Here is a 25,312-nt window from a genome sequence, read left to right as displayed (position 1 = left end):
CCATAAAAATAAAGAAGAAAACGACAAAGTCGAGCCGCTGCACTTCCGCCCGCCGGAACGTATTCGTAAAGGAATCGCCGCACTCGTGCCGTGCAGATAGCCCCTTCGAATTCTTGGTATGCTTCGCCGCACAACAGCTTGGCTGCGCGGCAAAGCTGACTTTTGGAATCCGTAACGGCCGCACACGGATTGTGTCACGAAAGCGCTGATTTGAACCCGTCAAGTGATCGGCGCGATATCGGTGGTGTCTTCAAGTAATGCAATGTCGGACCTGCAATTTGAACAAAAAGTTTGAAAAATCAGAATTAGAATAGTTTCAGCGTCCGAAATTTCAGATGTTCCTATACATTGACTCTATGGGGCTTGTGGCGGTGCCACAAAAGCGTCCAAATTTTCAAGCATGTCCGAAAAATCAGCAGTTGACTGCATTCTTCTGTGTCATCCTTTTAACTGATGTGTGTTGGCATATCCCATCCAATATTATAGTTTTGCCCCAACGGTCTACAATCCCCCTATTTTACTTTTTTATTTCATACAACCCGTTTACAATAATTATCTGCTATAGCAAAGAAATTTTCGTGGCACTCGAATATTGTTATAAGTGGACTCGACCGTAATTAGAAAGAATGAAGCGCGCGACGTTATTCTGTACAAATTCACGTAAAGCAATAAAGTTATCATGGTAAGGATCCCTCATTAATGTATTGTACAGAAGTAATCATAGCACAAATGGTGCTTTCGGAAAGTGACGACGTATTTAGCCCAGCATACGATTAGCTTTATTAGTAATTTGTTGAATATATGAGGTGCCAAAGATAGGTTAGACGTGATATGAATGCCCGACTATTTATAAGAATTGACCTAATCAAGGTGGATGTTGTTAAGGTAGTATGCTAACAGGATGTTAGAACTTTTGTAATACGCATTGCTTTATATTTGCTTATAATTAAGACCATTGGCCGTGTGCTGCTCCAAGCGACAATGGTATTTAGATGAGGTTTATTTAGATCAGATTTCATGAATAGTGACGCAATCAGCAAAAAATGTGAATGTGAGTGAAATTGAGGAAGCGAGGTCCCTAATGTAAAATAGCATAAAAAAAGGAGTCTACACAGGATCTCCTTTGGGAGTTGTCTAAGTGATGCGAAAGCGTAGGATTTTGTTGTACGTCGTGGCCTTTCCTATTTTCGAGCGGCATCGTAATGGCGTCTTCTCTCTAGCGTTCGTCCCCTAGAAGCGTTCGTCTCTAGAGTTCGTCCCTTGAGCGGCCCCTTGGCGTCTGTGCCTCTGTCACATAAGACAGAGGGACCGACAGGTGGACGGACACACATGTTTGTTGTTGAGTCCGCATAGGGATGCATACGCCCTTCAAAACCCCACAATACTCGATTCTATTTATATACAGCCGTATCGCAACTACCTCCAAGGTGTTCTGGTAGATGACGCTATAAACCGCACAACTACGCAGTAAAACGACAAATCGTGCCTTAAAACTTTCGTGACCGCGGAAAAATCGGTGGTTTTTGGGTAGTCCAGGAAATATTTTTGTTTCCTGCCACAGATAATAATTGATGCTAAAGCGTAGGGTACTAAATGATAGAGGAAGTTTGGTCCTTCTGACAATATTAATTTGAAAGAAGAGATTTATTTTCAATATTATCAAACAAATTATCAAACAAAAAATGATTCAAAGAGAAAAAAATCATAAAAACATCAATGCTACTCAGCACAGGGTAAACATAAAAAAAAATCGAAATATACATTTTGAGCGCAAAGCCCTCGCAAAATAATAGTGCAAATATAACCTCAGTAAGTACAAAGGCCATTGGAATACATACCAAAATACAGGCACTAGTGTCCATCACGCCACCGCGCGAAGCAGTTTCTCGACGCTGTGAAACAAAGGCTGGCTGCACATGTTTGGCAATAAACTTTTCTTTTATTGCGATAGCAATTATATGGACAGTCTCGGCTGATCTTTGCCGTCGGTGGCCGCCGTCATTAACCGTATATGTATATGTGTATATATATATAGAAAAGCCACAAAGAAAAATAATTCAGAAATTCTTCCCGACGCGCGGAATCGAACGGGCGACCTCTCGCTTTGCAGCCCGCCGCGTTAGACGTTAGGCCACGACAACACAATCTTTCAGCCTGCTAACGGCGAGCTATTTATATACACCATGTAACTCAGGATGCTTTCTTAGTGGCCACATAGGTGGCGCGACGTGCGCGTGCGCTGTAAAGATCGTCGCCCCGCCCCTGCGAACGCCGTTGCTGTTCGTTCTACAGGGCGTCGTCGCTTTCGTGCGCTTATCTCAAGGAAAGAAGGGGCGGCCGGTGGAGTGCTTCGCTTCGCTCGCTGCAGCGGCCGCGTTTGCGAAAGGAGCGCGCTGTTCAAACAGAAATAAGTAACAACTGTCACAATTAGTTCGCGCTCGTCTTGTTTATATACACCTCTTACATCAGTATCCTTTCTGAGTTACCACGTAGATGGCGCGATGTCCGCGCGTGGCGCGCTTTGAAGATCGTGACCCCGTTCCTGCGAACGTGGTCGCCTTCGTGCGCTTATCTTGAGGAAAGAAGGGGGCGGCTGGCGGGGGAGCGGGGGGTAGGTCTTGTGCTCTCCCGGCGATGTCTGCGCTGAAGTGACAGAGCGTACGAAGGTCGCTTCGACGCTGCAGCGGCCGCGTTTGCGAAAGAGGCGCGCTGTTCAAACGGAAATAAGTAACGACTGGTACAGTTCGTTCGCGCTCGTCCTGTGTGTACCTGTTCGTTCGTTTCGTGCGTCCTGCTTTATGTTTGAGCAGTGCGCTTTTCTTCTAAACTTTCCTAGCATAGTTTGCATCTCTGGTATTTTTCAATTTGTGGGGTTGGTGCTGGGGACCCTGATGCGCCTTGCTGTGTATTCGTTGAAATAAACGGTGTAACCAGTGCTGGGCAGTATCGAAGATACATGTATCTTAGATACTATCTTAGATACTCTTTGGGTATCTAGTATCTGTATCGCGATACGTCTCGAAAGACAAGTATCTGTATCTGTATTTTCGATACATTCGATAACGTATCGTGTATCTTAGGATACAAGATACTTCTATCGCAACACTGCCGTGTGAAACAATAATCTCGGGCCAAGCTCCGCTTCTGAAGCTGGTACTGGTGCCACTAAGCCATCTGAATAAGTCTAAGGGCAGTGACGCAATTTTATTTTCCCGCCAGAGTCCTCCAGTGAGGGCATGAGATAAGGAGGACAAGCGCGCGGACGTCTACGCCCAGCCCACGCACCTTTTATTTTCTCGATTTCTTTTCTTTTTAGTTGCACCAATGCCGCGACACTTGCTCTTAGCCACTGTCCTGCGCCGCGTACACCACTGCGTGCAGCGTCTATCGTGCAAATTCTGATGTTGCTACACTGTCGTTATTGAAGATTCTCTTGCCTCTTGTTCCGTAACGAAATGTGATGCGTGCAAGACTGGGGTTGCTTTGTGTCTCGTGAATTTTACATATCAGCGATTTGAAGGATCTCGTGGATGTAAGTTTGACTTGCATGCAATGAATTAACTTATATGCAAAAAAGATTCTAACAACTTTAGCACTACTGGTACTGATGCTAGACCTAAGAGAGCAGGCGTTTTACCTAACAGAAAATATCTTGGCGTACCGTATTTTCCCTTCCTGCTACATTTATTCAAACAATTTATGAAATCTTAACTTGATTATTAGCACAAGTGCTTTCTTAGCTACCATTTTGCATTGCATAAATTACCTAGGTCTCTGTACTGTTTTTCCGGTCTGGTCACTGCAGTATGTCTTTTGTAACGCGCTCCCAAAATAAGATCTCTGCTTTTATTCCTCTACCTGTCTGCTTTATTTCTACTACTGTTTACACATTTACACGTTGCCAAGGCGATTTTGAAAACAAATATATAATTATCTGGGCGTCCCTCGAGTTACAGTACAAAACATTCTACTTACCGCTTAGGAAAATAGCGAAATTAATTGAGCTTGCATTATAATAGTGGGAATCATTAGGAGCCATCTTAAAGATGTTAGGAAGGGAATTCAAGAAAAATTCTTTTACTGAATCCTCCGTTTTAATCATGGGCATCCCAATGAGCCGTTTCAGGCAATTTTCCATAGGCACTGAACAGGTAAACTGACGATACTTCATGCTCATAGCTATTAAGGGCGCCATCTGTATTGTGTTTCTGTACTCATTCAATGTGAATGTTTGATACAGAACCACCTCTCTATTTTACTTATTTGTTTTCCTCTTTTAGGCCTTCCTAAATATTTTTCGTATTACTAATCGCCACCTAATAGGAGCTATAAGCGGCAATAGCGCGAATAGCGGTGGTGTCCTGCGACGCTTTGTGCAACTATACAATACGTCTGAGACGTTTTTCGGTTGCACATGTTCTCTCGTAGACGAAAAATTGCTAAAAGATCGCACGTTAATGAGTATATCAACAAAGAATCCTTTACGCCAGCAGATAAGTAGAATATGAAAATTCATTGCAGTTTTACGTCATCTACACCAGGGGTCTCAAACTCAGCTTATAACCAGCGGGCCGCAGTCGCGAAATTTAGTTCCAAGAGCCGGGACAGTGAAGATGATGGGAAAGGATTTGAACGAAATGACGTTGCCATTCGAAAGGAAGCCTTTCCCATGTCTCATATATAGGTCATTTCTGAAGGGGATTTGGAGTCAGGATTCGAGAAACATTGATACCGATGTACACAACGAGTGAATTCTGGACGCGGATTCTAAAATATAGTTTTTGTTTCACGGTTATGTTTCAGCACATGGTGACCACATGTTCCTCACGAAAGGAATGCTTGAGACCTGTCATGTCTGTGTAGCTCACGAACATACTTAATTAGAAAATAAAAACAAATGGGACGGAGACGGTCATGTGTGCTGGCCGGGCCGCTAGCGAAAGGTCTCAAGCCCCTAGTATAAACCATGCGTCCCCCCCCCCCCCCCCCCAAAAAAAAAAATGGCGCTACCAGCGTTGTTGCCGCTGTACACCTGTCCGGATATGCGGTACGGTGCAAACTGTCGTTTGCGGACAACACCGGTATTTCCACACCGTGTATTTGCGCCGTCGTGCGAAGGCTTCTTAAAGAGGTTATTGTGATTATATGGCAACCCGGTAGCTGGTCCGCAAGCTGAGCAACGACTCCCATCAATTACAAAAATGACGAGCAAGAACCGCTCTCAGCGAAGTGTATAAAGAGTTGTCTTGTGAAGAAGCTAAAACAAAGCCCAATAAATTGTTTTGGAAGGAAACTAATGTACTTTGAGCAAGAAGGGCAAAACTTTTGAGATACTAACAGACATTTCATTCAAGTGAAACAAAATAGGTCACAGTTAAGAAATTTTCAAGAACATTTTCGTGCATAGGCGTTTGCTGCTACATTATATGAATCTATAATAACAAATTTGACAATATATCGAAGTATCTTAAGATACAATTGCCAAGTATCGTATCGGATACAATTATTGCGGCAGTATCTTGTATCTGTATCTCCAATACTTCTTGCCTGAGTATCTTGCATCGTATCGCGATACAATTTCAAAGTATCTTTGCCCAGCCCTGGCATCAGTTAATGGAAAACGCTGCATACAAACACGCATGTGAACAGCGCCCATTTGAGGGCCGCTTTCTGCGCCGGGGTTCTCACGTGCCACAACGCCGCCGCCAACATCTGTAACGCATAACAAGCTGCGCTGGACTATCTCGAGCTGAAAGTCGACGCCGAGAGTATCTTCAATGTTGCTGAACGTCAGACGCGAAGGTGTGGAAGCTCTTACAAGATATTCGACATATTATCCGCCCCGCACACCTGTGGGCGAGAGGCCTTTCCTGTGAAACATCTGCGACCCAGTGCTTCTTTGTTCTTTCCTGCAATGTCAACATTTCACCCCATTGAATGCGGACGAAGAATGTGGAAATTTTATTTATTTATTTATTTACTTATTTATTAAAAATTCTTACAGGGCTCGAAGGCACTACAGTAAGTGTGGAGAAAACAGAGTGACAGGTGCAGTAAAAAAAAAAAAAAGGTTGCGAGGCATCTTGAAAGCTTCTTCATCTAAGTTATGCTGGCATCTGTTAGGCGGGAAGGTGCCAGGCGTCGCTTGTCTTAGGAATAAAAGAGTTATTGCGCAATTTTGTGCAACAAGCTGATAGGCGAACCTCACAGCAATGATCCGTCCTTGGCGATATATAATGAAGTGGATGAGACAGGGTGCCCTCAGATAGCTGTTATAATGATAGATTTTGTGAAAGCGAGATGATTTTGTGATGGCGAGATGATTTTCGGAGCAGCGAAAGTCATGCAAGATTACGGTGCTCTTTATGGATGTGACACTGGAATGCCGTGAATAATTCGATAAGATGAAACTTGCTGCGCGAGTCTGCATGGCTTCGAGAGTTTGAATGAGAATTGTATGTGTTGGATCCCATATGGCGCACGCGTACTCTAATTTAGAACGTACCAAGGTTATGTAGAGTTTTAACTTCAGGGACGATGGGGCAGTGCAAAAGTTTCGAAGCAGATAACCGAGCATGCAGTTAGCGTTACTAGTCGCATATTCAACGTGCATATTCGATGAAATATTGGAAGAGATGTGAACGTCAAGGTATTTATAAATGTCAACAGATTGCAATGGAATGTCATTGAGCGAGTAAGTACGCGGAAAATGGGTATAGTGGTGTCGCGTGAAACTCGCATGTTCTTACATTTAGTTGTATTAAGTGTCAGGAGCCATTTATTGCACCATTCGATCTATCTAGATCGCGTTAAAGGTTAAGATAATCGGTATGGTTAGTAATCTTCTGGTAAAGTACGCAGTCGTGTGCAAACAGACTGACAGTTGAAGAATGAACACAACTAGGAAGATAATTAATATAAATTAAGAAAAGCAAGGGACCTAAAACGGGCCCTTGTGGGACACCAGACGTCACAGCGGAATGAGGCGAATAGAAATAGTTAGCTGTCACACACTGTTTACGGTTAGAGAGTACACCGGGGTCTATGTTGAGCTGATTAAGTTTGAACACAAGTAGATCACATGAGATGGACAAACGTTTTAGTGAAATCCAAATATATGCAGTCAGTATGAAATTCAAGATGATATTCAAGATTCAACCAAGCTTTAATCTAGATGGCTAACTTCAGTGTTTCTTTTTATTAGTCATTTTTAAATCACGTAATGCATACTTAGTAGGATTCCACGTATAAAATCGAATAGAAGCATCAACCGCTCTGTACACCTTTCTTGTGGCGTTGTTTCTTTGTCTTCTCCTGCACGGGAACACATACTGGCACCGCAGGCTCGGACCAGCTGTAGCCAAGGCAGATAATTCTCTCGACGCGGGGCTGCAGCTGAGTCCTTTCGCTGCAGGAGAGCGTGATGCTGTCGCCGAGTGCGTAAGAGCCTTTGCGTCCCACCACCGTCGGCCCGTTGGGTCCGGTGTCAAAGTCGACACATCCTTCGATGCCTGCGAATGATGGATTATGGGATTAATACCAGCGAATAAATATGGACAGGGAATAAATTTTAAATTCGAGTGAACTATTCGTGCAATCTTTTTCTTACTACGCGGTCCAGAACCTTTCGTGGTTAGGTTACTGATCGGAGTGGAAAACGATCACAGCCGAATAAATAAATAAATCACAAAGAAACAACTATTTTATTACCAGCTGATCCCGCTAGTATATGTACTCTCTCACCGTCATACGTCACGTGTGCATAGCTCTGACACCCATAAATTGTAACCTACACGCATACATCACACGTATACATCAAACACACGCATACATAAAAAAATGTGACACAAAGGTAGTTTTTTCAGCTCCTAATAAATTGGTGAGCCTATGCCGAAACACAAGGCCAGACAAGATAACAGAAACGGTATGCGAAAAGAAGCATCGAAACAAATTTGTTGAATGCAGCACGTGTGTCGTCTACCGGATTCCACTTACTTGTGGACAGTCCTACACCGGACAGAGCGGCAGATGCATAAATGATAGATTGCGCGAACATAATAACAAAGTAAGTAGCGTTGCTCCTGACGGTCTCCTTTCCCTGCACTGTCACACATGTAAGTGCAGACCTAGGTTTAAAGAAACGGCCATCACAAGTAGGAGTAGGTGCGAGATGACGCGATTGATAATGGAGGCCGGCATGATTTCAGCGTTTGGTGACGCTTGTGTGAGCAGTCCGTCAGTGCAGTTGTCAAATAAGGAACTAGATTACATGTATTCGCGATAAACTGTTTTGTGGATAAGCACTATAAGAAAAATGCGTTTGATACAGTGTTGTCATGTTTGTGATGTATGCGTGTAGGTTACAATTTACGGGTGTCAGAGCTATGCACACGCGACGTATGACGGTGAGAGAGTACATATACTAGCGGGATCAGCTGGTAATAGAATAGTTGTTGAAAGTTAGCGCTGTGCTGTCTCATGTGCCTTCTTTTGTCCGTGTCTTCGGCCTGCGCTACCATCAATTATCATGCAACCATACCAACAAGCCCAAATCGCCACCCTCATGCACAAAGAAATATATATATATATATACAGGGTGTTTCAAGAAATCTGTCCAACCTTCTGAAAAAATCAGGAAAATGCGATATTTCCTCGGGGCTTTCAGAATTGCTTTTTCTGTAGCAGCAGGAATCTTAAGGTAGTTAGGGACATCATTTAGGACAGTAATTAAGAGAGTTACATTAATTAACTTCTTGAATTAGTGGAGTTAGGTGATTGTGTCAAATGGGAGAATTGAAGTTCTTCATGCGAGGAACCCATCCGAGCTTTGAGATTTCGAAAAAGCGTTCTCTAGTAATTGTTGTGGCGTAATGAAATTCAACGAAATGCAACGGCTTTCAACAGCGAAAGCAATCGAAATCGGTTGAATTTCATTACATCGTAATTATTACTAGAGGCCGCTTTTTCGAAATTTCAATGTTGGGATGGGTTTCTGGCACGAAGAACTTCAATTCCCCAATTTGACACAGTCACCTAACTCCACTAATTAAAAAATTAATTAATTTAACTTTCTTAATTACTGTCTCAAGTCATGTCTCTAACCATCTTAAGATGGCTAGCGCTACAGAAAAAGTCATTCACTCATTTTGGACGTCTCAGAAGAATATGGCAGTTGCGTTCTTCCATGTTTCTGTTTAGGTTTCGCCATTGAATTTGGTTGAATTTCATTAGTACTAAGTAATTATTCCTAGATGCCACTTTTTCGAAATCTCAAAGTTGGGTTGGGTTTCTGGCATGAAGAACTTCAATTCTCCCATTTGACACAACCACCTAATTCCACTAATTAAAAAGTTAATTAATTTAGCTTTTTTAATTACAGTCCCAAATAATTTCATTAACCATCTTAAAATCTCTGCCACTACAGAAAAACCAATTCTGAAGGCAGCAATCAAATATCGCGTTTTCCAGATTTTTTAAGAAGGTTGGACACATTTCTTGAAACACCCTGTATATATACGTATATACAGGGTGTCCCAGCTATCACGCAGCACGATTTAAAAAAAAAGAGGAACGGCGTTACGCGAAGCAAACGTACTGCATATTGCTCCTAGTACACTGGAGTAAACACTGCTATTTTTTTCGTTAATGAAGTTTACTTAATTAGTCATAACTACATTTGTAACTTGGCAAGTACTCACCTAATTGTCAAAATGTCAATGAGGCGTACGTAGGCATGTTCAAAGGACATCTAACTGCGCAATTTTTAACAACGTACCAATTACGTGCTCATTTTTTCCAGCTGATAAAGAAAGCCCGCGAAATATGAAAAATAACAGGTGACTACGCTCCAACCTGCAAAGGAAACCAGCGCTTTCAAATAAGCTTACTGCAAACAACTGCTTTGCCTGTTGTCCGTTCCGCATTTGGGCAAGGGTACAGGTCGGGCGCCAACGATATGCGCGCAATTTCGCTGGGATTCGTTCCGTTTGATAGTACGCCACAATCATTCATATCTCACGGCCGATTGTTCTCTGAACGGAGGCGGAGCGTTCTGTGAGCTGCACGGGATTGGTCGAGGCTCGATTCAAATTCAAATTCAATATGCATTGTTTAACGGTCCAAGACGTGAGAATAGCCTGGAAAAGACATAGAACGGTCACGTAATAGCCACAGAACAGCCGGAGACCTCGTTCTGTCGACCTCCTCTCCCCGTTCTACCGACAAAAGTGGATACAAAACGGTCTCCGGACGACTTGAATTGGATCCAAACGTATGCGCGTGGGTTGGGAGAGGGGGAGCGGCTTCACGCGCTGACTGGCATTCAGCCATCTCCCTTTTGCGACAGTTTGCGAAAATGGCGTCTCCGTTCTCGTTCATGCCATTTCGTGTCGCCTGCGTGGCTGCTGCAGTCACGCATAAATGAAGCCCCGAGGTAGAAGATGCGTTTGAGGTGATGACTGAAGAGGAGTTCTGGCGGCACTTTCTTCTGAATAACGGTTCGAATGCTCGCGCTGTTCAAATATTACTACAAGTGGACAAATACTAGAAGTATTGGTTGAAACCGCGTGGCAGCCAGCGCCACTATCGACAGTCTCTCGAAACTGTGGCACCACCTAGCGCTATGTCAAGATGCTAACATAAATAAATTGTTAATGTAATCGCATTCTACAGTTTAAAGCGTTGAAAAACAATGTCAGACAATATTGATGTTCAGCTATAAGGATTTCACATTTTTTCGAACGCTGAAAACATTCCCGAATTCCTATTCGCTGCTTGCTCCCTCTAGTTCTTCCGTTCGGTCCCGCCTCCGTTCTCTGACAGAACGCGTACAAAATAGCCCCCCACGGCTTGACTCTGTAAAACTAGAGTGTACTAGAACAGGGGAGTGCTCGGAACGGCCGCAGCACCAATGTACAGAAAGTGAAGCCCAAACAGGGTCAATCCGCCCATGGCGCTGCGATCGGTAGTCTGCAACGTGTCGTCATTTAAGAGTTGCGCGTGGCTCCGCCAAAGTGGTGCAGGGGCACGGTGTTGCAGGGGTGGAATGCCCGCTTCCCACTCAAAAGGCCAGGGCTCGAATCGCAGCTGTAGATGGTGGGTTTTTATTCTTAGCGTCACCTTTTATAGCTGTATTGGTTTTCCTTTGTTTCTTAAAACTAGTTTCTCTTGCTACGTGTTGCTACAAAAAGTAAAGTAAAATGTGAAATCTCGTTTCGAGTATTGTATTCGCTAAAATCTCGGAGGCCGTACTTTACGTTTTTGTCCCATCCCGGGCGGTGGCGCTAGAAATAACTGCGCTCATTGTCAAATTTCTTCTATTTTACTTCACATTTCGCGTTACTTTTTGAAGCAACGCGTACCAACTGAAGCTAGATTTAAGAAACAAAGGAAAACCAATAAAGCTATAAAAGGTGACGCTAAGAATAAGAAACCACCATCTACAGCTGCGTTTCGAACCCGGGCCTTTTGAGTGGGAAGCGAGCATTCTACTCCTGCACCACTTCGGTGGAGCCGCGCGCAATTCTTATGGTACATTCGACTGGTCGTTTTCGAGCGCTCCGAAGGCGCTGAAAAAAGTGTGTAAAATAGCAACTAACCATTGCTACTAACATTATCGGGTCAAAACATAATCAAGAATGAGAAAGATGACTTGCACACCTGCTTGTTCTCGTTTAAAAGGTTTAAAGCTGTTGAAATCAACAGTTTCAAACACAGTCAGAGCGCTCTCAAACGACCAGTCGAATGTACCATTAAACGACGACACATTGCAGACTGCCGATCGCAGCGCCGCAAGCGGATTGACTTTGTTTGGGCTTCACTTTTTGAAGCTCGTTCCGGGCACTCCCCTGTTCTAGTACACTCTAGCCGGGGAGTGGAGATAGGGCGATGCGTTTTTTTTTTCTTTCTGCATTTTTCCCTTGATACTGTCTACCTCATGGGAGCCTGTTTGAGGGCGCTGGTTCCCGACGCGCGCAACAGTCTAGTCACGTGTCACTTTTCATATTTCGCGGGCTTTCTTGATCAAACGGAAAAAATGAGCGCGCAATTAGCACGTTGTTGAAAGTAACGCAGTGAGATGCCATTTGAACGTGCCTACATACGCCTCATCGACATTTTGACAATTAGGTGAGTACTTGCCGAGTTACAAATATAATTATGACTAATTAATTAAACCTCATTAACGAAAAAATAGTGGCTACTCCAGTGCACTAGGAACAACATGCAGTAGGCATAGAGTTAATATACTGACTCTAGAGGAAAAGCTCCCCATAGGGCCCATGCATTGAAACCTATACCCGCACGGGTTCCGCCATGATGGAACAAAACGATCGTTGCCAGAGTTGCCAGACCCTGAGACGCTCGCTATACTTGACGGTAGTAATCAGTTTTAATTTACCAACCTAAGCCAGCTACGCGCTGTGCAGAGAACATCAGCTGTGCTTTGATGCGTGAAGCCGTGTGTTAGTGTACGGTTAGAGTGTACTAGAAGTACGGTTGTCTGTGCAGCTGGTTCGGTTGATAACAGTTGAAATTTCCACCTGCTTGTGCATGGTTTTTACTAGGCAGTCCCTACCATAGGTCGGCAAAAAATGTGGAGCTCACTCAGACTCACTCATGAAACATATTTTGCCCTTAGAGCTCACTCGGACTCAGACTCACGAAAATTTTCCTCAACCGGACTCACTCGGACTCAGACTCACTGAAACTTTTCTCAGCCGGACTCACTCGGACTCAAACTCACGAAATTATTACTTACTCGGACTCACTCAGACTCAGACTCACGGCTCTGTCTGAGTCTGAGTGAGTCTGAGTGAGTCGACTCATGAGTCTGTTAGCGTATAGTTGGTTTTATTGACTATGGTGTGAATGCTCTTTCACAACAATATCTCGCATAATTTGTGCTCTACTTGGCACCTTTTCATCTTGTACCTTCAAAATATGAGTTATCAGTGTTTGCAATCCAGTAAGGACATTTTTATTGAAAGGGATGACTCAGACGAAATATTTTTATCAAGAACATCCTGTGAAAGAGTTTTCGGGGGCAGTTCATGGCACACCCCCCCCCCCCCCCCCCCACCTCTGATCAATAAATATAGTGTATGAACTCTAGGGCTTTGAAGTATGTGTGAGTCGACGGGACCATAAACGTGAGCCGACATAAGGCTGATAGTAAAGCTGAAGTGGCGTAGATAGAACGATATGTCGGCAAAATGGTGTGGAGCTCACTCAGACTCACTCAAGACATATATTTTGTGCTTAGAGCTCACTCGGACTCAGACTCACCAAGGTTCTCCTCAACCGGACTCACTCGGACTCAGACTCACTAAAAATTTTCTCAACCGGACTCACTCGGACTCAAGCTCACCGAAATATTACTCACCCGGACTCACTCAGACTCAGACTCACAGCTCCATCTGAGTCTGAGTGAGTCTGAGTGAGTCGACTCATGAGTGAGTTTGCCGACCTATGGTCCCTACCAAAGTTTCTCCGTTCGGTGGCACAAAGGTAACTCGACAGATTCGCAGCTCGAAGCAAAGTCCGTAGGCCGTGGTCGCGCGCTGATTCGACTTGCAATGGCGAGACACCTGTATCCACGTTCTTTTCCAGCTCATTGCTGCCGTACTTCAGCGCAGAGAGCCGTAAAGCAGAAAAATGTCGATTGCAGCATGCAGCGGCGAATGTGTGTGAGACATCACTCGAAAGCTTCAATCGAAACTAAAGTTACACGGCCCACGAAGCTTTATCGCCGTTAAAAAGTCTAAAAAAAATCGGTTGCGACTAGTTCGCACATAACTTTCAGGGCTTGTCTCATCTCTTCTTTGCAGTCCGTCCTGGTTTGCACTGAAGTTTTCAGCTTGAAAGAAAAAAGGGCTGTCACATGAAGTCGAGCGGTATGCGGCAACAGAAAACACACACAACGGGACACTATGACAACTACGAGATACACGACGCGAACGAATTTTCAGGGGCTTTAACACGACGCGCACACCGGCGCAATCGGCCGCAAGCACCATGGCAAGCACACACTTGCGTGCTCGCGAGTGTTGATATGGTGGTGCCATCTAGTTAACCAGCCTGCAAACGCTCCTTTCCGCGCGCAGTAAATTGCATAAATAGCCGTCGTATTCTTTCGTAGAAGTATTCAAAATAAACACAAAACAATATCCTCAAGTTTTTAATTGTGCAGATGCTTCTTTAGGATTGATATGTGATGGCAAGAATGAAAACGTTCCAAGATGTCAGCGTTCTTGTGGTTATAGGCGTTATAGGTCTCGCGGCCCAGCTTTTCCTCTAGAGTCAGTATATTAACTCTATGGCAGTAGGTTTGCTTCGCGTAACGCCGTTCCCCTTTTTTTTAAATCGTGCTGCGTGATAGCTGGGACACCCTGTATATACACCACAGCACGCCTGTCTCGCACCCAGGCTGCTGGCGAGCCGAGCGGATACTCTCGCACCCAGACGCCGGGCTGCGCGGGCTGCCAAGGCGCGCGCGGGCTGCACCAAGTAAACAGGGCAAGCTGCAGTTCTGAGGCTTTAAAGTGCAAAAAAAGTACCCGTTCACGCTGCTTCAGCGTATAAGAGCTCGTCTGGGCACTACTGCGTCGTCTTTGGATGCGAAAACAAGCAGCGCAACAAGAGGATATTAGCGCTGTCTGCGACGATTACGACGGGCCACGGAAATAGTGCCGGTGTGGTGTTTTCAGCTTCGCTGCGAGTGGATAACTGTGATTCAAGCTAAAAAAACTAGGAGCGGAGTGAAAATGCGCGAGTAAGTACACTAACTGCGAGTATTCTGCAGTGTGATGCCCACGTATTTCATTTTGCGAACCTAATTTGCGTGACACGCGCAGCTGGCTTGAAGGCAGGCGCGAGCTTTGTGTGGGGGTGCACTTCATACCTTTGAGCGTTTCCTTTGACGAAAATCTTCTGCAAGGTAGTGCTTTTAAGCACAAGCAATCAGCAGGCTTTGTCACTTTCAACGTAGTATTAAGCTTTAGTGCTTTTGATGGCACCCACGGCTTCGAGATTTCGCCATCAAAAGGTAATAAATGGCACGGTGCTCCTCAACAGCTGGCCAAAATTTCGTGCTTTCATTTCAGTATTTCATGTCCCCAAATTCATTTGGACACGAGGCATCCAGCTGCACATAATACACATATTGGCACGTAAGTAAACAGTACTCGCGCCAGTGTCCTTTACGTCGCAGGCGTAGCTAACCGGCTTAACTAAGAGTAGCACAGTTTCGCTTGTAAAGCACCATCGTTACAAGAATAAAATCGCGCAGGTAGCTTCCAAAAGGGATCGCTGAACGATACTGCAGGTTATGCTCTTTGATAGCACGCTTTTGTGAGCAAGACGCGTTACTGTAGGAGCGCTCGTGCAACAAAAATTACGTTCCGTGAAACTACCCGTAAAGCATGCTCTAATTATTACGCGATGCATGCTGAAATGATGAGCTTTCACAAAACTTTGTGCACGACTTGTAATATGGGGCAACAGAACATCGTTTCACTCTTTCGCGAGCTGCACTGCAATTATGATTCACGCGTACTACAGCGAGAACGTTTTTTTTTACAAATGTAACAGCGTACGTATCTGACGAGGTTGCTTCTGCAGCCCACTCAGCACGTACTGTATACATTGTGGACTTGCATGAGCAAGATGTCCTTGATATTCCAATAAAATCAGCGAAAATGTCCACGCTGGAAAAGACGCGAAACAAGCTCTCCGACGGGCTGAGTTTCGGGAGTTTCACGTTTGCTCTGTGTAGCGTCTGCTGGCATGGAAGCCCGCGCATGTTGTTTCGTCGCGTGTGGGATAGATGGCGCGACGCGCGATGCTAATATGGCGATGCGCATGGAATTCGCTGTGTTCTGGTCTATATAACGGCCGCTCGATGAAAAACACACGGTGCGGCCTGCCGCGTGGAGCGGATACTGCGTGGCGCGGCTAGTGCTCCTGGCTGCCGCCGCGGCGCCACCAGTAGGGGAGCCCCTGGGGAGACCGAAAGCGAGAGCGCCGGAATTATTGCGGCGGATCGCGGCTTGACAGCGCAGCTGCTAGGCGCTTGTTAGTTTTTCAAGGGTTACAATAACTTGCTATAGCGTTAACTATATTGGTAATCGTCCTACCGAATGTGCGCCGGCGATGCTTCAACCTAAATATAGCAAGTGTTAGTTTTATCTGAAGTGGTTGCTCGTGCAAGTTGCGATTTTTCGCGTCATGTTCTCTTTCTTTTGTTGCCGTTGCGCTGTTCACCCTCGATAATGTATGTTTGTGCTACAGTTATTTTTGCAACAGGATAGTCGCTCATTGACAGGTGCGGTTGTATTTCCGGAATGATTGTTGCCCGCACCTTAGAAACAAAAGCATTGTGTACATCAGGGGAGTCATAATTGCTTTGTTGCACGTGCGTGAAAAAAGGATCACTGTGTTATTGGAATCACCGGCGCAGCAGTTTCCTGGCCAGAGGTTTTTGCGCAAAGCTTACGAGAGGCTGAACAGACATATTAACATTTCCTGCCCAGTTGACAAGAAGCGCTCGTAAGAGCTTTCTGATGAAAACATTGTAGACTTCCATGGCGTGGCCGTGCGCCCCGCAGGTTCACTTCAGCACTTGCATGGTCATAGAGAACAGCTGGTCACCTTTCAGACATCTCGTGAAAAAATATCCGACAGGAACAATATATGATGTTGACAAGACTCTTATTACAAAACATGTTAATCGGTTCGCCACTTGGGGTACCGCTGTTGAGTGCTCTTCTTCACCACGGTCAACGAGACCACAAAGTTTGTCGACTTGTCGGTCGTATATGACTCTCTGCTGTATGGCCATTTCGTCAATGATCAGGGAGCAGAACGCTTCTTGCTCTACAGTGAGATCCTTGAATTCGATGCAGAGCTGCTCCTTTATCAACGAAGTGACGCCTATTTCACCTATTGAATGACCTACATATTTCTGGAACGCTGAGCGACAAGGGAACTTAATGAGATTTCTGGACCTTGCATGCTCATAACGTTTGTTGGAGCATGCCTTCCAAATTACACATTCCCTTAGAATGAAGTCACTGTAGTGGGGATTCTTCGTCGGGAAACTGCGGACTTGGTTTCTAACGAACTCGGCAGTCTTTCACCTTGCGCAGCACCATTGAGCACCTTCATAAAACAGGTAATGTCCGTGTTATTTTCATAAAACTGAGCACGATCCTCAGTCTCATTCACTTTTTCTTGGGCCTGCAGCGCTCCTTTCATACGAGCGATCTTCGCTTGGAAGCAGCGCGTTTTTTAGCTTCTTCTGTCAGTGTAACAAGGTCGAATGTAGTTTGACATGATGCATCTGAAAATGATGCAATTTCCACACACGTTTCATTCCCTAGTTCGGAGTTGTTGGGCGTCGTGGCTTCAGTGCTGTCACTTGACGAGCCGTTTTGGCTAATGACAGGCCTGTCTTTTGAAGCAGCATTGCCCGAGCACTCGGCACGCGACTGCACATTATCTTCTATCTCCAAGCATGGCCGCTTCTTTCACGGAGCAGGAGTGCGCCTCGTGCTCATGCAGCTTGTATAACCGCGGAACACTGTCGGCACACCGTTGGCAAAAGTGTCCTCAACTTCTCGGTCTTCTTGTAGCCCTTCTCCGTAAAATGCAAGGCGTACACCAGGGACCTGTCCTTCGGCTGCCATACTGTTCCCTTCCCGCCGGGTCCTTCACGGGAAATGTTTCGCAGCCATGCTGCCCTGCGTTCTGCGTTACTGGGAAACTCGCGGTAGAGTATTTGCGGGTCCTTCGATGCATTCGTGGGACACAACGGCACACAACAGTTGCGCGGCATTTCGCCTAACACATAAAATATCACGCATGCGCAAACTGTCTTGTGATACTCAGTGCGAGCAATTCATGTGGAGAAAAACAACCACTATCTCGACCTACCCGCTGAGCGCGCGCTCCTTCCCGCCCGCGCGTCGCGTGGAGCCTTCTCCAGAGCCATATATACCCTTCGGGAGAGTTTGGCGATTGTTTCATCTCGCCGCTCTCCGCGCCCCGCCCCAGCGCCGCCTTCTTCTCGTGACGTAAACCCTCTCTCCTTCAAGGCGGCGGCGAGCGGCAGTGGCGGCAGCGCGGCGCGGAGCCGCGACGGCGAGCGCCGGCACGCCGCATTTACACGACTGCTGAGTAGCGCGCATAGGTCGCAGGTTGCGGAGCTCTTGTGCGAAGCCGCGTATGGTCTCGCGCGCGTATTCATGGCGACTGCTCCTCGCATTCACGCTTGAATTTGTTGCGTGCGATCGGCTGTTGTTGCGTGCGATAGGCTGTTGTTTAATCCAAAAGCGACAACGCCTTTGGATTAGAAACATCAGATGCAGCAAACTGGACCCCGACTCTACTGCTCCGTGTTATGCGAGATACGTACTTGAGTATTTCGCTTGAATATTGCTGGTATTGTAAACAGCGTACCATTAACACAAATCTATTATTCGTTGTGCAATGTGGCCCTTTCAGGCGCACAAACTTTAAAAATCCTTTTCCCACGCTGAAAAAAGGTGTTTTATGGTTCGCGTTTCGAACGCTTGGGCACATTGAAATTTTGCAGCGATCACGCTATAAGTGTCAAGCCTGACGTGTTGCGTTTACGTAATTTATCGCGCGTTCTGAGCACGAGCTTGGAATGTTACCATGATGTTGTGAGGGGAAGATTTATTTCGATATCGCGGGTTAGTGCCGCCGCGCGTCAGTTGCGGCAATTATCTAGCACGTGTTGCACGTTATGTGGTCTGTCTGCGCGTCTGTGACTATCAGCCTATGGTGTCATTTACCGCATTATGTTGCCGCTTGTGCACATGCTACAAGTTTTACGCTTAATTCGCGCAGGTAAATTATTCCGCGCCCCTGTGCTAAGCGAATGTGCCTTGCGCTTTTTATTCATTCACATATGTGCGTGATGTCTCTGCTCGTACAAGAAGCTCTTCTACCATAGCAATGGGCCCTCATGTACTCGATGAAATGTCGTGATTAGGAAGTATAAAGCATGAAGTTGAGCAGAAAAATGATTTTCTAAAGTAAACCTTCAGGATGTCCGCTATCACAGACTAGCAATACGAAGTAGTGTTTTCATCTAACACTCGCCTTCTAGGGGCCCTGCACCTGCTCTGGCGAAAACCTTAGATGCCTCAGCAAACTCGAAAATTGACCGCCGGCGTCCGCGGGGTCAGCGTCCCGCGTCGGAGGCGTCAATACGAGGGATGTTAAAAATCATCACGTAATGACGTCAGCATACGACCAAAGCTTGTGACGTTATGATGACATCGAATAACGTGACTTCACGCGATGACGTTATCACATGACTTCGCCGATTTTCACTGCCTTCGTGATTGGCCCACCGATCACGGAGGCTGTGCAAAGTGCCGATGTCATGTGATGGCGTTATCAGGTGACGTAACGTAAGCTGACATCAACATGACGTCATTGTGACGTCACAAAGTTTAGCTATCTATGATGTCCTAGTGAAGTGATCACATGATATTTAGTGCCTCCAAGATTGGAGGCGTTGCAAGCTTTCTGCTCGTCCCCACGTCTTGCATTGCCTCCGTGATCTGCGGGCGATCACGGAGGCTGTGCAAAGCGCCGATGTCATATGATGACAATAACAGATGACGTAACGTAATCCGACGTCAGCATGACGTCGTTGACACGTCACAAATTTGAGCTATCTACGACGTCCTGGTGACGTCATCACAGGATTTCTTGCCTCACTCGTGTTGGCGCTGAAGCCTCGAGACTCCAGTCAATTCGCGCGTTTCATTAGCCATCTAAGGCGTTCGCCCTAAAAGCAATGTCTTAATGACCATGACATTCAACAGCGCGGATTCTGCTTGCATGAACACCCCCATACTGTTGAAACGCGAGCATGGGACATCCGATTTCTGACTGTATAGACCCTTTTCGAAAAAGGGCGCCCCTAGCGCCGCGCACGCAAACTACAGTCTGCCGCCATTGTGAGGGCACCGCAGCAGACGACGCAGGCTTCGGCAACGTGCCAGTGCGTGACATTTCAGCACCGCCGAATCGTGAACTGTATCAACGTTTTTCGTAGAGACGGCGTGCTGCAATTGTGCAGACGTGCTGCGTTCCCATGTGCCACCATCGAGGATATCGCGACGAGAACAGCGATAAGGTACGCGATAAAACTTGAACAACAAACGCACGTGCTCTCTCTCCGTACGTGGTGTCAAACGGACGTGCGGAAGGACGCCGTTTTGTAAACGCGCTACAAAAACGGACGTGCTTATTTCACAGCGCCATGTGTAGCCTTGCTTTTACGAATGAATAGTCTTCTCCCGAGTGCCTGCATGCGGTGAATTACGATAGATTGTTTGTGCAGAAATACTGCGAGGGTTCGTAAGGCCAGCCAGAAAATAAAAATGAAGTTGCGTACCGTTCATTTAGTAAGACAGTACTCGCATATCGTAAGCCACTTGTCAACATTTTTTAGCACATACAAACAGGGGCGTAGGCAGAAATATTTTTCGGGGGGGGGGAGGGGGGGGGCACCACCTTGATCTGAAGTGTGGGGGCCGGGCAGGCAGATGCGGTCGAGCGTCATTTTGTGCTCTGTGTGCCATGGCAAAAAAAATTCGGGGAGGGGGGGGGCACGGGCCCGGTGTTCCCCTCCCCCCCCCCCACTGGCTACGCCACTGCATACAAATATACATATAGAGAAAAGAACTGGTCATCTCGGCTTCATCTCGAATCTATCACGATCCAGACAACGGCGCACACACTCAATCGAAATGACGGAAACTTTCCACACGCCTACACACGTTGCTTACGTCACATTTTATAACATACATAACCGGACCGCTCACACAGTCATTTTTCACTTGTGAACAAGGCTCCCGTACGGGGGCCGAAACGTCGTGCTTTTATTTACTTTTAATCGTGGTCAGAGTGTTGTTTTAAGTGTCTCCACAAATATACCCAACGCGGGGCGTCCGGAAAATAGTTGCGTGGTGCGGCTTGCGGCAGACCTGCAGGAATTTCACCGGTTGCGGTCGCATAGTTCCGCGACAGCGACGTCCTTCCTTTCCTTCGCTGAGAAGTTTGTAGCTTCGGCGAGCCTTTTTTTGTGGTCCGGGCGCGCACGCGAGTTGGCTGTGGTCACGGTCCCGCACCCGCGGCAGTCGAGCCAAACTGCTCCTCCAACCCGTTGAAGGGTACAAAATGTTGCTCATTGTGCATCGGAAGCACCTCAGAAAGACCAACGGAGATTACTAAGAGCTCGTTCAAGCACGCAAACGGTGAGATTTCAGCGGATGACACGGAGAACTAGGCGCCAACACAAACATCACAGCACTCACGCATTTGACGGCTCGCTTTTCATGCCCTCACGATGGCGCTGGCTATCCCACGCTCCTTTGCGAAGCGAAACTGACGAAAAGCCCACCGTCAGGTGGCGTACTTATGAAAAGGGTCTATAGTGATCTTGCGCACTCGTCGGTACTCCGCTCCCGAAGCAAATAAAGAAATCAATGTTATATATATAGTACACAGTTCAGGAGAGTATAATACACAGTTCGGAGCGAGCATCATCGCTGGGTCAAAAAACTTCTCACGAGATCACCGTGCAGAGAAGCGCCAGCCGCACCGTACTAAAAATCTTCAGCGACAGAAATGCTACCAAGCGTCGTTATGATTAAACTGAAGCTTAAAAAATTGATCAAGAAAAACAAAAAGAAATAAACGCAAACCCACAGATCTTTATAGCTGGAAAAGTCACCGATGATCACTATACTCCCTCATGCGAATTCTGAGCGCAGCTTTCTGTTGAGGCAACACGAACTGTGTTTGAATTTCTGGCTATCCGCATTGGAACATTCGTTACATATTTCCACAGAAACTGCCAGTGCTCGAGCTCTACGCGCGCCACTCTGTGCATTGCAGGCGTCATCGACATCCCCGTCATGACAAGCGAGACAGTAGCAGCACACCCGCCAGTCCTGCATGTGCACGAGCTCCGACCGAAGGGCGAGCCCGCATGACGGAGTAAGAAAGCGATGTTAGAGGCCAGTGGCTTTTGATATCGACAGAATCCACGTTCGCTGTCTTTAGGCCTCGTTCGCTCTACCGGTTACGCCGACGACGCCAACGGCGATGCCGAACAACGGAGGAACAGCTCTAAAAGCACAGCGCGTGTCGTAGAACATCGTGGACTCTAATCGGCGTACACAACTCAGTTTCACGATGATTTGGACATGTCTAATTCACTCCATATTCTTCATTAAACTTGTATAACAATGTTCTTGCACAATTTCGCTTTCGCAATTTGTTTAGGAGCGCTAGATTTCATGAACGAACAGCGCGTACATAGCCTCAGCCGTGCGCCCGTCGCGCGGAAAGACTATATATGGCGGACAGCGCCGGAGCGGAGGCGTGGCGGTGACGTGAACAGCGTCATCGCCACGCCGTGACGTCACTGCCCCGCCCATTCTCCAGACTCTCGCCATCGACGGCTCTGGCTTTCTCTAGAGTTACTGTATATGCTACCATTAGGTACAGTAACTCTAGCCTTCTCCTACTACTGGTGCCCTCCTAGCGCAATGCGGCGAAACTGTCAACTCCGCTTCCACGCTCTAGCCCATTGCCTGCAACGCGACGCGGCAGGCCGCACCATATATATATATATATATATATACTTGCTACAATCTAATTTTTCTCGCTATCAGGATTAAACTTATGTAAAAAAGATGGTTTTTTAGTAGTGCTAACAAAAAACATCGGCATTTCGCGTACATTGCTGCGTGTTTTTACTCAATCAGCGTGAGCATGAAGCGATCTCCTCACTTGTGTAAACATTTCAGGAGCCTTTCGCTATATATTTAGGTGCTTTGGCTCCGTGTTTACGACAATTCTCCGCTGCTATCGCATGTATGTCATAACAGCAACACGTGAGCTATCTCAAAGAAAATGGCCCTGCCGATCTTGTGCGCATTTTGGCAGATAATTGTGGGGAAAACGATCCTGACAGAGATGAAGTCGCTTTGTGTGGCGTACGTAACGCCATTTCACATTTTAGTCCAGGCTTTAACAATACCACCGGCGATGACTGATTATGTAATATGATCAGTAGTTGTTCCTTTTTTATCGTGGGAATTCACGCGCGAAAACCGTGATACGATTATGAGGCATGCCGAATTCCGAGAATCCGGATCAATTTTGGTTAGCTGGGTCCCTGACGCGCACTTGAATCTAAGGAACACGGGCGTTCCTGCATTTCTCGCCCAGCGAAATGCAGCTGCCGTGGCCGAGAATCAAGCCCCTGTCCAAATGCTTAGCAGTGCAAGGAGCAAGATTATAAACCACCACGGTGGGTTAGAACAGTGATCAGTCACTGTTACAAAGGCTGGTCTATATGGGTTGTTTGTCCGGAAGCTGCCGAAAATGGTTAAATATAGGGTTTTCGAGCAAAAAAGAAAGTTTCGTCGAAAGTAATCGTTCGAGCGCGGCGGACGTCCATAAAACTCGAAACCACAGCCTTTCTTAAGCAATTAATAAAGATTCGCTAATTATATTAACTATAGCGCATTTACGGTACATCACAAATGGTGAATTGTAGCCATCCAAACAAGACAGAAGTTTGGGGGAGACGACGAAGGCTTGGAGTGACGAAAAATCATTGAATAGGTAATACCGCTACAACCAACGCTTCCACATTCGTTAGAGCAACAACATTGCAGCCGGTGATTTTGTAATGAAATCTCAGGGTGGCGCAGATTTTGAGATATGCGCCATCAAAGTTCCGGTAAGAATGTAGTGCTGTTACGGTTGCTTTGATGAAACGGCGTGTCGTGCATTGGAGTACAAAAGCAACTAGAACGACCAATGAATGAAGGAAGGGAATTTTCGAGGGCTCGCTTCTTTGTTTCACACAACGTTAATGAAAGCCAGCAGATGCCACTGAGAACGGCTGCCAATGCATTTCGTAACAGGCTTTTGCTGTGAACGTCTCGAAACTGATATCATCATTAAAATTGGTTCAGAGTGCATATACCTTGCAATCTTGCCGGCTGCAATTCGTCAATTGCAGAAGGTGCCGTAAAGTAATTAAAAATACAATTCGTAATTTTTAGTTAATTACCCGCAAATTATCGCGATTTTCGCATTTATGGAGGTCCGCTGCACTCGACAGCTTACCTACGAATAATTTTATTTCATTCGGAAACCCGATATTGAAGAATTTTCGGCAGTCTTCGAAAAGAACACACACTATACAGGGTGTTTCAGCTAAGAAGGACCAAGTATTAAAAAATTATACATAGGCGCTACGCATCTCCAATACGCGCAGTATTGTTCTGAGCCATATAGAGAACGTCAGAATATTTTTTCCAATCCGCCAAGCTCGGCGATTAACAAAAATTGCTTAATGAACTTTTTAAATGGTCACTCTAGAGAAAAAATCTTCAATACAAAAGTTGTAGCGCTTATTCAGGAGGAGGAGGAGGAATAAACTTTTATTGAGACTAGCAATTTGTTTGGCTGGGCCTAGGCCTCCCACGTGGGGACGTCGAGGTCTTGCCTCTCCGCCGCCTCGCGGGCCTGCTGGGTCGCCCAAAGCTGGTCGTCGAAGTGGGAGCTGCGCAGGGCGGCATGCCATCTCGACGAGAGGGTCTCGGTGTTAATGGACGGGTCATCTATAAACGTTGGGACGGGTATTGGCGTTTACATTCCCACAGCATATGCGGGAGCGAGGCGACCTGGGTCTTGCATATCTTACGGATGTGGTTAGGATAAATGTCTGGGTATATCTTGTGGTATGGATGCAGTGACGGGTACGTGTTTGTAACAGGCGGAGGTTGGTTGCCTGCGCTCTGTTTAGCTTGTGATGAGGGGTGGGGAAGGTTCTTCTTTCGAGGTAAAATGCTTTGGTGATGTCGTTGTAGCTGGTGAGGCGATCGCGTTCCGTGGGTACACCTGCGCTGTCTCCGGCACGGTTGACCAGGCCTGGTGCTACGGAGTGTGCGACCTCTTTGAGGTTGGTGAGGTGCGTATGAACGTCCCCGGCATGTGCTGGAATCCATACGAGCGTGATTTGGTTATCTGCTGAGTGAGTGGCGTGGTGTAGAATGCGTAATGCTCGCTGTGAGATACGGCATTTTATATAGTTGTTGATTGCCGTGCGGGAGTCGCTCACGATGGCGTCGCAGTCTGGGCCGAGGGCGGCCAGGGCGATGGCCACCTCTTCGGCCGTCTCGGCGTTCTGGGTTACGATGCTGGCAGCGTGTCTGAGCGAGCCGCCTTGGGTGGTAGCCGCTGCGAA

At 46.4% G+C, this 25,312-nt stretch overlaps 1 protein-coding gene across 1 annotated transcript in view; it reads right to left on the bottom strand.

Moving 5' to 3' along the window:
* Positions 1-6,076: 6,076 nt before the first annotated feature.
* Positions 6,077-25,312, bottom strand: part of LOC119396734 (sushi, von Willebrand factor type A, EGF and pentraxin domain-containing protein 1) — a 229,425-nt gene continuing 210,189 nt past the window's right edge. Inside the window, exon 21 of the mRNA XM_037664045.2 lies at positions 6,077-7,511. Coding sequence (XP_037519973.1) covers positions 7,267-7,511 — 245 coding nt within the window. The 3' untranslated portion in view covers positions 6,077-7,266. The remainder of the gene's footprint in view (positions 7,512-25,312) is intronic.

This window comes from Rhipicephalus sanguineus, chromosome 1, assembly GCF_013339695.2.
Source record: "Rhipicephalus sanguineus isolate Rsan-2018 chromosome 1, BIME_Rsan_1.4, whole genome shotgun sequence".
Taxonomy (NCBI): Eukaryota; Metazoa; Arthropoda; class Arachnida; order Ixodida; family Ixodidae; genus Rhipicephalus; species Rhipicephalus sanguineus.
Note: the sequence above shows the minus strand (reverse complement) of the source record. Positions and strands in the feature narration are given on the sequence as shown.